Source organism: Eptesicus fuscus, chromosome 21 (assembly GCF_027574615.1).
Source record: "Eptesicus fuscus isolate TK198812 chromosome 21, DD_ASM_mEF_20220401, whole genome shotgun sequence".
Classification (NCBI taxonomy): domain Eukaryota; kingdom Metazoa; phylum Chordata; class Mammalia; order Chiroptera; family Vespertilionidae; genus Eptesicus; species Eptesicus fuscus.
The window spans coordinates 37,769,254-37,782,277 of record NC_072493.1 but is presented as its reverse complement, the minus strand read 5'-3'; the positions used below and the strand labels follow the sequence as shown (position 1 = coordinate 37,782,277).

Here is a 13,024-nt window from a genome sequence, read left to right as displayed (position 1 = left end):
TGAGGGCCCCAGGTTTAAGGTGGCATCCCCAGCACCAAAAATGGGGCTAGGCATGAATCCTTCAATAAGTGTTTAATGAATGGTAAATAATGTCCCCTTGAAAAGGCCCCTCACCCCAATTAAAGGCCAATTGCACTTCAAGGTTTCAACCCTTCTTTCTTCCTGCTAGGAGGTGCCATGTCATTTATTGAAAGAAAACAAAACAAAACAAAACAGGGGAAACACATTTCTTAATAAGTGCAGTCTGTTAAAGTCCTGTTAAAACATTTGGGTCAAGGGCAAGTAAAAATAATCAGAGGGTCACTGTAGGAAAAAGCTTTAGGTCTGCCACCTGGGATATCTCTGGAGAGGAAGCAGTGGGAAAAACTTCATATTCTGAAGGGAAGGAGACACCCCTCCCCCATTTTCCTTCTCGCCGGCTTAATCCCACCAGAAACTACCAAGACGCCCAGAATAAAAGGTTTCAAGTTCAATAGTCACACTCTCTCCAAATACAAAAAGCAGTTACAATTCAACTCAACACAGAAGCTCGTGTGCAAAGTTACGGGAAACCGAGACATTGTATAAAAAGTTAGGTTAAAGATGATTTTGTGGTTTTGTTTTGAGGGTGTGGTTCTTCATTGGTTGCCTGAACTCAGCAAAGAAATGGTTATCCTGATGAAGTATCAACAGCCAACCCACAGTAAAAACAGACAAATTCTAAGAATTAAAAAAAAGCATAATTACCAAAAAAATATCTGTCACTGCTTCCTCCCTCCATATTTTGTTTTTTGCTTTTTAAACTTTTTTTTTAAATTTTTTGATTTTTTTTTTTTAAATCCTGAAAAGTAGACAGTTAAAACAGCTCCTGAAGAATTTACAACCAACTGCAGGAGGGTCTGGAGCAGGGCTGGGAAGAATGGACAGAAAGGGCAATCCCCTCAGTCATTACAGCATCACTGCATGACCAGGGGAGGGGGTGTATTTAGTCGAGGAGGAGGACGGAAAGAGGAAGAGGAAGAAGGTAGGGAGAGAGAGAGAAAATAAGAGTTCATTGTTGCCTGTTTGAATCCAGAGAAAAATGCCCAGCCCTGTGGTTGAAGAAGCCCCTCAGAGGGGAGGCAGTGGGCTGGAGGGAGGCAGCCCTGGGATGACCTGTCCCCCAGCACCGCAGGACCCGGTGGGGGCAGATGAGGGGCTGTGGTGGGCGCTGGTGGAGGAAGCTGGAGGGGCCTCCGGGGTACACTGGCTACTGAGTGCTTGCGCCCCCCTGTGTGTTCCCGGTGTAGCTCCCGTAGTCGTAGTTCCCGTAGTATGGCGGCCACTGGCCCTGGTTCTGATAGTACTGGTTCCACTGCTGAGCGTACTAGGGAGAAACCAAAAGTACAGAGTTGTCCCTCATCTGGACCTCCATTTGGTTCCTCCCCTCACCCCACTTTCACCCAGGGTAGAGACGGGTGCAGGGACAACAGCTGACACGTGGGTCCCCTGACAGAGAAATCAAGGCACCCAGGGAGGACAAGGGACTGACCTAATGCCACATGGGTGGGCAATGAGGGACTGAAGCCCAGGTCTCCTGGCTTGCCAACCTAAGGCCCTTTTCAGATATAGGTTAAGTACCACATTCAAAATACTTAATCACGGGTATGGTGGCCTAGCACCAACCCATTGGAATGGACACTGGCCATGTGCTGAGGCAGGATCTGGAGGCCACTGCTATACCCTTGCCTTGCTGCACTGGGGAGAGGAGCTAGGATACCAGCTGCTCAGCAGCCAGTACAGAAGTGTTCACCCAAATGGACTGGCTACATCAGGTGAATTCCTTACAGGCTGCTCATCTTCACATGGGATAAGAAAGGACTCAAGTCTGGGAATAGACACCGCAAGGGGACCCTGAGTCTTTCCATTCCATTGCCCCCAGCCTCCCTAACCCATGCCCCTATTTGATACCTACCTGCTGATACTGGTTATAGCTGGGCTGAGGGTAGGTCTGTGCAGTAGGGGGTGGTGGTGGGGTGTAAGGGGCTGGGGTGTAGCCGCCGTAGCTCCCATAGTTGTAGGCAGGTGGTGGTGGAGGTGGAGGTGGTGGGGCTGTATAGCCCTGGCTGTAACCTCCCTGGTTGTAGGGTGGCTGGCTGTAACTTGGCTGGAAAGTAAGGGGGAAAAACCAGGGCTCTGTGAAATAGCCAGTTCATCTGGGATGAAGGAAGGACTTTTGTAAGCAGTGGGCCCACAAAGGAACTTCCCAGGTGGAGGTGGAGGCTGAGGGGAAGGTGGGTTAGCAACATGGCAGGAAAGGCAGGGTAGGATACAGAGCTGTTATGGACTCTGAGACCCTGGGGAGCAAAGTACAAGGCATCTCTTGAAATCCCAGGGTTTTTCCGCCCTGTAAAACAAAACTTACAACAGAACTATTCTTTGATTATCTTGTGTGTTCAATAAGCTTGTGAACACAAACCAATGGGTACTCAGTAAATTGTGAGTCATTATGGGAAGTTACTGAGAAAAAGAGCAGTGGCGCCCTAGCAGGTTTGGCTCAGTGGATAGAGCATTGGCCCGCAGACTGAAGGGTCCTGGGTTCAATTCCGGTCAAGGGCACGTACCTTGGTTACAGGCTCAATCCCTGGCCCTTGTCAGTGTGTGTGTGGAGAGGCAACCATTCGATGTGCCTCTCTCACATTGATGTTTCTCTCTCTCTCCCTTCTTCCACTCTCTCTAAAAGTAAGTAAAAAAAATATCCTATGGTGAGGATTAACAAAAAAAATAATTTAAGCCGAAACCGGTTTGGCTCCGTGGATAGAGCGTCGGCCTGCGGACTCAAGGGTCCCAAGTTCGATTCCGGTCAAGGGCATGTACCTTGGTTGCAGGCACGTCCCCAGTAGGGGGTGTGCAAGAGGCAGCTGATCGATGTTTCTCTCTCATTGATGTTTCTAACTCTCTATCCCTCTCTCTTCCTCTCTGTAAAAAAATCAATAAAATATATTAAAAAAAATAATTTAAAAAGCTTATTCATATATATATAAGAAAAATAATAGTGGTAATTTCTGAAATGCTTCCCATGTCTAGGCTATATCATTAACTAACCCAGTCCCCTCCATCAGCTCTGAGAGGTATACTCCATCAGCCTCGTTTTATTGAAAAGGAAGCAGAGATTCAGGGAGGTTAAATCACTGATTGTGCCCAAGTGGCAGCCAGCCAGGACTTGGCCCCGATCTGTGGTCCCATGAAGCTATAATGCCACCAACCATCTCCCACAACAAGCCTTGGATGTCAATTCTATTAACAACTCTAGTCCTTTATGAGAAAAAGGAGGTCCAAAGAGGTAAGGCAGTCCAAGATCACAAAACCAGGATGTTTTAGGGTGGGGTCTGAATCTTTGCCTGCTCAACTACTGTTCTAGAAAATATTCTTGTTAGACCAGGAGTGGGAACCATTCATCTGTCTCTTGGCAGCTGTTCCCAGGCCTGGCATGTGAAAGGTATTCAGGAAACGGCTGCACAATAAAAGGAGACATACTGGTTGACAGGGGCCTGTGCATTCCAGAGTCTGAGCACTGGCTTTCGGAGAACTGGAACTGAGTCTGGAGCTGCTCTGTTTGAAGGTCTCGGAGCAGAGGCCAAGTCCTCATCAACCTTAGGGCTTGTCTCCACATCCTGAAGACAACAGAATCAGCCCCTTCCAGCCTGGGCAAGGGGCAACACTGAGTGCTTTCTTGGGGATTCAGTGAGCCAGTGACACAGCCAAGACAGATACACTTGCTAGATGGACCTGGAGATGGCGAGGAGCCATCCTCGTCAAAAGCACTGTCTGGGAGAAAGAAGGGCAGGATTGGGGGTAGGAGTGGAGATGGGCTGAAGCAGGTGTTGGAAATTTCCCGGATCCCACCTCCTCTCACCTGTGGAGGGCTGTAGCTGCTGACAGTGGGGGTGCTGGTACTGACGCTCGAGCCAGGGATGTTGCTGTTCTTGCTATAGCTGCCGATCCCTGGTGGATTCCGAGCTGGGCTGTAGCTGGGTGGTGGCGGGGGCTGCTGTGGTGGCGGCTGTGGTGGTGGTGGCTGCTGAGGGGGTGGCTGCTGTTGGGGAGCTCGATTGTAGCTGCCTCGGTTATTGGAGTTGTTGTTATCCCGGCTATTGTTACCCCAGCGGTTCTGGTTGTAGCTACCACCTCCACTGCGGTTGAAACCTGCATTGGAGAAATCAGATGAGAGACCTGTCCTTCTCAACTTGGGCCCCTCAAGAGCTGGGCTGACTTGGTGACTGCTGCAGCCCAGTGTGGCTAGGCTCAGAGCAGCTCAGTCAAGTAAATAAAGCACCCTCTCCGAGATGCCCCAGACCCCTAGGTGCATTCTGCCGTGCAGCCCTGATAACACTTGGTTATCACTGTTGGCCGATAGGTTTGTCTTGGTTTCAACTGTGTCCTCAGCATCTTGATAGCTGTTGAATAAATCATAAGAGATATTCTGGAAGAGGGGATGCCAAGCACTGGGGATAGTCCTCATCAGGGTTGTCCAAATGGGCCAGTCTCTCCTGAACCCTCATGCAGTTGTTTCCTGAGCATGAGACTCTTCCCTCTTCCAACTCCTACTGGTCTCTAGACCTTAACTTAGGCTCTCAGGAAGCCTTCCTGCTCCCCTACAGATTGGGCCATCTAAGGTCACAGTTCCGCTGGGCTTTCCAATTAAGCCCAGAATCCTTCTGGACTGTCACTACAGGGTGATGTGTCTGTCAGGGTTCGGCTGTGTCCCCAAACTATGCAGCACAAGACCAAAACATAGTGGGGCTTGCCTGTTAAATTATGATCGTACACTTTACTGCAGACAGCAGAACTTAGTGACTAATTTACCCAGAATTTGCCCAACTAAATCTAGAGTTGGTATCAAGTTGGGCCACTTGATACCAACTCTAGATTTAGTTGGGCAAATTCTGGGTAAATTAACCTTTCTAAGGCCCCTTTTCCATTCGTTTTAAAATATAAAACCCAAAGCAGCCCTAACATTTCACTTACACCAGGTCCTGAGCTGGGACCCAGGACTGACAGTAACTTGGTCTGGTTCTTCTTCTCAAGCTGAAGGTCAGATTAGGAAGATGCAAAAAAATGACAGCAATGGGACATACAAATGGGCAAGTGCCCAGGGGGAACAGGGTAGTGGAAGCATTTCCCTGAGACCCCCGAGTCTGACTTCACCTACTGACGGAATAAACAGTCACAAAGCCCAACCCTAACCCAGAAACCAGAGGTGTGAGAGCTCACCTCCTCGGTAGTTGCCTCCTCCACCACTGCCTCCTCCTCGGTTCTGGAAGCCTCCTCGGTTGCCCCCGGGGGGGCCTCGGTTGTCATAGCGCTGGAAAGTGCCACCACCCCCGCGGCCCCGGAAGCCACCACCGCCTCGGTTGTCAAAGCGCTTTTCAGGGGGTGGCCCGGCTTTACGGCCTTCCTCGTTGTATTGTCTCACCAGCTTGTCTGCTTCTTCTCGCTGCAGCTCAATGAATAGTACCTCATCTAGGAAGTCCCCAACATCTGGCAACGTGAAGTTGGCTAGAAGGAAGGGAGGTCCCCAGAGGGAACAAATAGGTCAATACTTTTTGAGGTGTGGTCCCCTCCACACCAGGACACTGGAGTAGTAAGCAAGAGACGAGACAGGATCCTAACCTTGGACTCTCTGACAAGGGCCAGTGGCTAATGGAGACCTCTTCTCCATATCCTAAAGAGGTAGCCAAGACCCACCAAACCAGTGCTGATAAATGCTCCCTTCAGGAGCAGGCGAGGCAGGTAGAATCAGGGAGGCAGACTGAGGCTTGCTCACAGTCAGCTCACTCAGTGAGGGCCATAGGCAGGTGAGCATGCAGGTTGCTAGCATTTGCTCCCACACATTATCTCCATCATGCCCCATTCCTACTTGTCTGAAAACCTTGCAAAAGAGAGATACGGGCAGCTTTTCCATTCACGTCTGTACTAGACAGGGAAGAGACAAAGCAGAAGCAAAGAAAGAACAAGATTTTTTTTATAAAGGAGCTAGAGGAGGGAAAGGACCTGATTGAGATGTTCCTCTGGGAACCACTCATCTCCTACCTTTCATTTCCAAGACAGCATGATCTGGGACATCCTTCCCTTCTTCGTCAGTTCGTTTTATTGTTCGGTCTTTTAAGTCCTCATCAGTGGGACAAATGACAATAGCTTTGCGCTGGAAGCCTTCAAATGGTCTCATTTTTCGTCTCTGAGCTGACCCATAAACATTTGTCTAGGGTAGGTGACAGAAGAGGCAAGAGATGGCACATTACAGGATGGTTTTCTCATCTGTGGGGCACTATGTCAGCCAAGGACTGAGAAAAGGGCACTAGTTCTTCTAAGCAGAGAAACCCAAGAAACTGCTCTTCTTCACTTTTAAGATTTTTGAATTCACCCTCAGAAAATGAACTGACTCGGGAAACTGCTGACAGTCACAGGACAAAGGATTTCAATGGTTGGGCTTTACACTTTAATCCTCTTTGTTCTCAGTACTTTGCTTTACAACTGCCCCCCTCCCCCCTAAGTAATATGGGCCTCATTTTATTTAGCTTCACAGATGTTGTGTGTTTTACAAATTGAAGGCAAGACCCTCCACCAGATCATGACTCTCTTTATTGCAGTGGTGGTCTGGAACAGAACCCACAATATCTCAGAGAAATGCCCGTACATGTTCATCATAAAAAATTCAGAGTACAAGGTGTAAAGTTTAGAGTAAGAATCTCTTCACCCACCTACTTCCAGTCTTATTTCCTAAAGATGATTAAATTTGTCTTTTTTTTTTTTTTTTAAATATAGCCCTAACCAGTTTGGCTCAGTGGATAGAGCATCAGCCTGTGGACTGAAGGGTCCCAGGTTCGATTCAGGTCAAGGGCAAGCACCTTAGTTGTGGGCACATCCCCAGTAGGGGGTGTGCAGGAGGCAGCTGATTGATGTTTTTCTCTCATCAATGTTTCTAGCTCTCTATCCCTCTCCCTTCTGCTCTGTAAAAATCAATAAAATATATATTTTTAAATATATATAGTATTGATTTCAGAGAGGAAAGGAGAGGGAGAGAGAGAAATATCAATGAGAGAGAATCATTGATTGGCTGTCTCCTGCATGTCTATCCCCACTGGGGATCGAGCCCCCAACCCAGGCATATGCCCTTAAACTGGAATCGAACCGAGGACCCTTCAGTCCGAAGGCCATCACTCTATCCGCTGAGCCAAACCAGCTAGGGAAATTTATGTTTTTCTAAAAACATATATGTGGCCCGGCCAGTTGTAGCTCAGTGGTTGAGCATCAACCTATGAACCAGGTCTATTCCTGGTCAGGGCATATGCCCAGATGGCAGGCTCAATCCCCAGTGTGGGGCATGCAGGAGGCAGTGGATCTATCTCTCTGTCCCTCTCCCTTCCTCTCTGAAATCAATAAAAATATATTTAAAATAAATTAAAAAATATACTTAATAAAAGCATCTGTGTGATTTTTAATATGAATGAAATCATACTGTACATTCTTCTGAAGCTTTTTTTCACTTAACATTTTTCTGTCCCAGTGTTTTCATTTAATGACTGCATAATATATATAGAATGGATATCATAATGAACCACCTCTTCTGACAGTTGTGTAAACTGTTTTCCTCAGCACTGATTCTTTCATTCCCTCAGTCCTTCTCTGAAAAATCAGCCTCACCCACAAGTTTCTAACTAGGAAGCTTGACAAGGCGCAGATTTGCTACTAATGTTCTCTTCCCGGCCTCTAGGTCACGGATGGGGAACCTTTTTTTCTGCCAAGGGCCATTTGGATATTTAGAACATCATTCCCGGGCCATATGAAATTATCAACTTAAAAATTGGCCTGTTACATGTGGTCAAACATTTAACTAACTCACCCCTAATGCTTTGGCAGGGCCAGAACAAATGATCTGCGGGTCTTAAAGGGCCCACAGGCTGGACGTTCCCCACCCCTGCTCTAGGTGGGGAGCAGGTGCGTCCTAGGCTGGTGCTGGCACAGCCCAGTGCCCTAGGACACATGTGAGCAGTAGTAACAGCTTCCCTTTACTGAATACTTCCGATGTGCTAGGCCCTCTGGGACTGGGACACCGATCTGTCGGACCCCAGGACTCCAGACTCAGCCTGTGCACCTGTGTCACTACTGAAAAAGAGAGCAGCCGAACCCCTCAAGACTCCCTGAACCCCAATCCCTGGAGGTGGGACCCAGGCTACTATATGAGAAACTGCCCTATCCAAATTCACTCAAAAGAGCTGGAGTGATGAGGAATACATTCATAAACAATTTTTGGTGACTTGACGGGGACTGAAGAGAGAAGCTGCAGAGAAGTTATAAAAGGGCATGAGCAAACGGACACAAAGGGTGTATTTTTAAGACCCAGCCTGGCAGAGTGAAAAAAGGATAAATTACTGGTGTGACCATAAACTCACTCTGGCCAGTCCCTACAGTTGATTCACCTGTAAAATAGGAACAAGAAGCTTCCCTAAGCCTCCCGCCCCGGGCTGGTGAGGACCGAGCAGGAAGAGGACCACAAAGCACTGACTTGGCATGAGGACTCCTTGAGTGGGGGCTACGAGGAGGCCTCCAGAGTGGGAAGCACCCTGACCAAAGCAGGCCTCTCAGAGGGACAGCCTGGAACACCCCAGCTGTAACCTGACTTGGCCACATAACACCTGTGTGGCCCTGAGTGAGTGACTTCCACTCAAAAGCTTCAGTCTCCTCGTCTGTAAAGTCAACTTATTGTGTATTTACTGAGTCTTAAGTCGTAGATGGGGATAACAGTAGGAATGTCTGTCATTTGCTCACTATTAAGACTGAAGGAGTTCAAGTAAGTAAAAGCTCTTGGTTAGTCCAGGGCCTGGCTCACAGCCAACACTCAACAAATAATAGCCACTGCTGATATGGCCATCACTGGGTGGGATGCTGTGGATATTCTTATTGTAAGGTTCACTTGAAGCAACCCAGACCAAGGGAAGGTCAACATCAGAAGGCAGGAACTGCCAAAACCGGTTTGGCTCAATGGATAGAGTGTCGGTCTGCGGACTGAAAGGTCCCAGGTTTGATTCCGGTCAAGGGCATGTACATTGGCTGCGGGCACATCCCTGGTAGGGGGTGTGCAGGAGGCAGCTGGTTGATGTTTCTCTCTCATCGATGTTTCTAGCTCTCTATCCCTCTCCCTTCCTCTCTGTAAAAAATCAATAAAATATATTTAAAAAAAAAAAAAAAAAAAAAGAAGGCAGGAACTGAGACGGTAGAAAAAACACAGGTTTTTGGGGTGTTTTTTTTTTTTTTTGGTGTGTGTGCTTTTTAAATCTTCACCCAAGGATATATTTTTATGGATTTTATTATTTTTAAAAATATATATTTTTAAACTGATTTCAGAGAGGAAGAGAGAGACAGAAATATCAATGATGAGAATCATTGATTGGCTGCCTCCTGCATGCCCCACACTGGGGGATCGAGTCTGCAATCAGGGCATGTGCCCTGACTGGGAATGTAACTATGACTTCCTGGTTCATAGGTCGATACTCAACCACTGAGACACGCTTGGGCTGCTTTTATTGATTTTAGAGAGAGAGGAAAGGGAAAAAGAAATGTTGATGTGAGAGGACAAAACTGATGGATTGCACCTCCCACACAGGGATTGATTTGCGGGATGATGCTCCAACCATTATGAGCCACCCTGCCAGGGTGAAAGAACACAGATTTTGGTGAAGAAGCTTGAGGCTGAAATCCCAGCTATGTTCTTTACTATTTGTGAGACTGCAGACAAGTCGCCTAACTAATCACCTAATCAAATTTCTTCATCTAAAAGACAGGGATTATATCACCTTTCTCCTGGCTCCGGTGAGGATTTGCAGATGTGAAAATGTCTGGTATGTGCCAGGGAAATAAGTCAACACGTACAGGGTAGATCTGAAAATATGGCCAACAGGATTGACAGTCCTAGGAGAGGACCAAGGAAAGTGACATTTGAGGAAAAGATGAGGCACAAGAGCCCTTCTTCTGAGACAAAAAGAACAGGAAGCTGGGTTGTGGGTCAGCCGGAGACCCCAGTGCTGTGAGTAGAGCTATTCTCTAAATCAGGGGTGGGGAACTTCTGGCTGGGGGCCATATAAGGTCTGAGAAATAACTTGTTCGGGCCCTGCCAAAGCATTAGGGGTGAGTTAATTAAATGTTTGACCAAATACAGCAGGCTAATACCCATATCCAAGTGACCCTAACACACATACCAGGCAAAGATGTTCTTCCCTACTCCCCAGGGAAAGTGTCCCCACTTTCATTAAGGGGAGGGAGAGAATGTGTGTGGTGGGCACACAAATGCTGTGATTGGGGCCCTCAGCACTGGCCTAAATGGTTAAAAAGCACATCAGGTTAGAGGGGAACAGTCAAGTCCCTCTCCCCAATGCTGTTCCTGGACTCCATGCCTAAAAAACAGAGAAGGTGGCATCTGGTCATAGGAAGATGGAATTTGGCTTTCTCCAGCTAAATAATGAGGTTTTCTCTTGGCACAAAAGCCAGAGTGGATGAGTGCCAGAAAGAATGTGCCCCAGACCATTCTATGGACAACCCACTCCAGGGTTTATCTGCCCATAAGTGATCCTATTTTGACTCCTTTGAACCCCAACGACAGAGATAACACCTCCTGGAGGGATTCTATGGGGCAGATCTGCTGTGTCAATGTCCTAATGCAGAGACAGAGCAGAGAAGCAATACTGCCAAGAGGGCTAGTTTCATGGGATGGGATGAGTGGGGGCGAAGCAGACTGGACTCCTAAAGAGCTGGCCTCTGTTCTGAGAAGTGGCTAGACTCTGAGCAATGCTTCGTCAGACACTCTAGAACTGAGGTACAGAGAACCCTCTTGGTGACCATTTATTAGATGGCACCTCCCTTGCCATACCTCTTGGCTTGGGGAAGGGAAGAGTGTCTAAACCACACCAGCAGAAATACAAATACTTGCCTTTCCTGGAAAAAAGGGAGTTAGCTGCCGGCGACTGTTGCCACAGCAAACACAGTGAGGTCAGAGACCCTAGGTTGGCCCAGGACTGTCGTGGTCACTGGGGGGCTGCTGGTGTCTGTTGCTAAGAGAGACCAGCACAACAGCTGGATCAGCTTTTCCCAGCTGTGTGAGCTCCCTCTGCCTAGTTCCCACTTCTTCCAGTCCCACCCTGCTTGAAGCTGCTGACTCTCAGGTCTGCTGGGGCTGTGTTCCCTGACCCTGGGCCACCCTCAATCTCCAGCAATGTCAGCCAAAGGACAGGAGTTAGCTTTCTCAGAGGAGCTGGACGGGCAGTTTTGGAGCTCCCTAGCCTGCAGCCCTCAACTCTGCCCCGCAGAGGCCTTCTCAGAAGCTTCTAAATGCCCTGACAACAATGAGACAAAGCAAGACCAGGGTTAAAAAAACGAAGTCTTCGAAGAAAGAAAAGGCTGGCAATATGTATTACTGATGGGGCTGAGCTGGGGCAGTAGCCCTGGTTGGCTTTTGGATTATCCTGTGCTCAACAGTCCCTTCCAGTCCCCAGAAATAAATATTTGAAACATTAGCCCAATTAGCTGTTTGCATCAAAATTTAGTATTAGGGGATCATGTACTGTCTTCTTCACAAATGTGAGAGTCTTTAAGGACCAATCCAATGGCTGCAGAACCCAGAGCAAATCTCACATGTCCACCATCAGATGAGGGCAGGGTATGGCCCAGCCTTGGTCAACTTTCAGTTTTCTTAGCTTGGCTGTTCCATCAGCACACAGCAGATGTCCACTCCCAACACCTGTCTGGCAAGACCATTTAAATTAATTTGTCTAGCCCTGGCTGTTGTAGCTCAGTTGGTTGGAGCTATTGTCCTGTACACCAAAAGGTTGTGGGATTGATTTCCAGTCAGGGCACATACCTAGGCTATGGGTTTGATCCCTGGTCAAAGCGTGTGTGGGAGGCAACCCATCCATGTTTCTCTCACATCAATGTTTCTCTCTCTCCCTTCTTCTCTCTATCAAATCAACAAACATATGTAATAAGTTCAACAATAAAGATGGAAAAATAAAATAAAATCAACAAATATATCCCTGAATGAGGATTTAAAAAACTGTAAATTAATTTGCCTATCAAGAACTATCACCAGCCAATAGCCTTTTTACTTTTTGTCTTTAAGAACAAAGTTCTTACTATGTGCTCCTTTCAAATGTTGGATATAAGGCATCATTTCTTCAACTGTAAACAGATTACTAGTTTATTATGAAAGGATGTGTTCAGGACCAACCAGATGGAAGAGATGTATAAGGCAAAGTTATGTGAGAAGTGGCGCAGAGCTTCCACACTCTTGAGTGCACATACCCCTCTCCCACATCTCCACATGTTCGTGATCCCAAGCTCCTGCTCAGTTGTTTCGCATAAGATGCCAACTCCCAAGCATGGGCAACTTGGTCCCCTGGAGTTTCCAACTCCACCCTCACCAGGAGGCCTTGAACCCCGTAACCAAGTACTGGCACACAGGGAAGGCACACCAGCAAGGTGGCCAGGGCAAGGGTGCTACTCATCTTACGTATTTGCACATTTACAGGTTTTTAAGAAAGCATGAATGCAAGGCTTAAGGAAAAAGAGGCTTGTTCACAGATCCCCAAATACAGGATTTGGTACCCTCAGGACACATGTCCAGAATGATGTCTCAGAGGTGGTAAACATGAGAAACTCATTACCCTGAGACAGGGATCCTTAACTATGTTTGGGTCAATTATACTTTTGGGAATGTTGAAAGCCATGGTCGATCTTCCCATTCTAAATCGAAACTGTCTAACTTTTTTGTTTTTTAAAATAACATGCTTGCACCTGCATACAAAATTGTGTTTAATTTCAAAGGTTCCGGGAGGAACCAAGATGGCAGCATAGGTAAACACCTGAAATTGCTGTCTCATACAACTACATCAAAACTACAACTTAAAGAAAAATGGGTATCATCCACGGGAAAACTGGCTGAGTGGAAGTTCTACAACAAGAAGGAAAGAGAAAAGCGCATCTAGACTGGTAGGAGGTGCAGAGGAGCAGAAGAGGG

The 13,024-nt window shown here is 47.4% G+C and overlaps 1 protein-coding gene across 2 annotated transcripts in view; it reads right to left on the bottom strand.

The window, feature by feature from the left end:
- Positions 1 to 454: 454 nt before the first annotated feature.
- HNRNPUL1 (heterogeneous nuclear ribonucleoprotein U like 1) overlaps positions 455 to 13,024 on the bottom strand; it is a 38,161-nt gene continuing 25,591 nt past the window's right edge. For both annotated transcript variants that reach the window (XM_028142632.2, XM_054711125.1), the window contains exons 11-15: positions 6,052 to 6,220; positions 5,233 to 5,517; positions 3,875 to 4,164; positions 1,934 to 2,125; positions 455 to 1,345 (exon numbers count right to left, since the gene is read on the bottom strand). In XM_028142632.2, the coding sequence (XP_027998433.1) occupies positions 1,229 to 1,345; positions 1,934 to 2,125; positions 3,875 to 4,164; positions 5,233 to 5,517; positions 6,052 to 6,220 (1,053 nt within the window). In that variant the 3' untranslated portion in view covers positions 455 to 1,228. The remainder of the gene's footprint in view (positions 1,346 to 1,933; positions 2,126 to 3,874; positions 4,165 to 5,232; positions 5,518 to 6,051; positions 6,221 to 13,024) is intronic.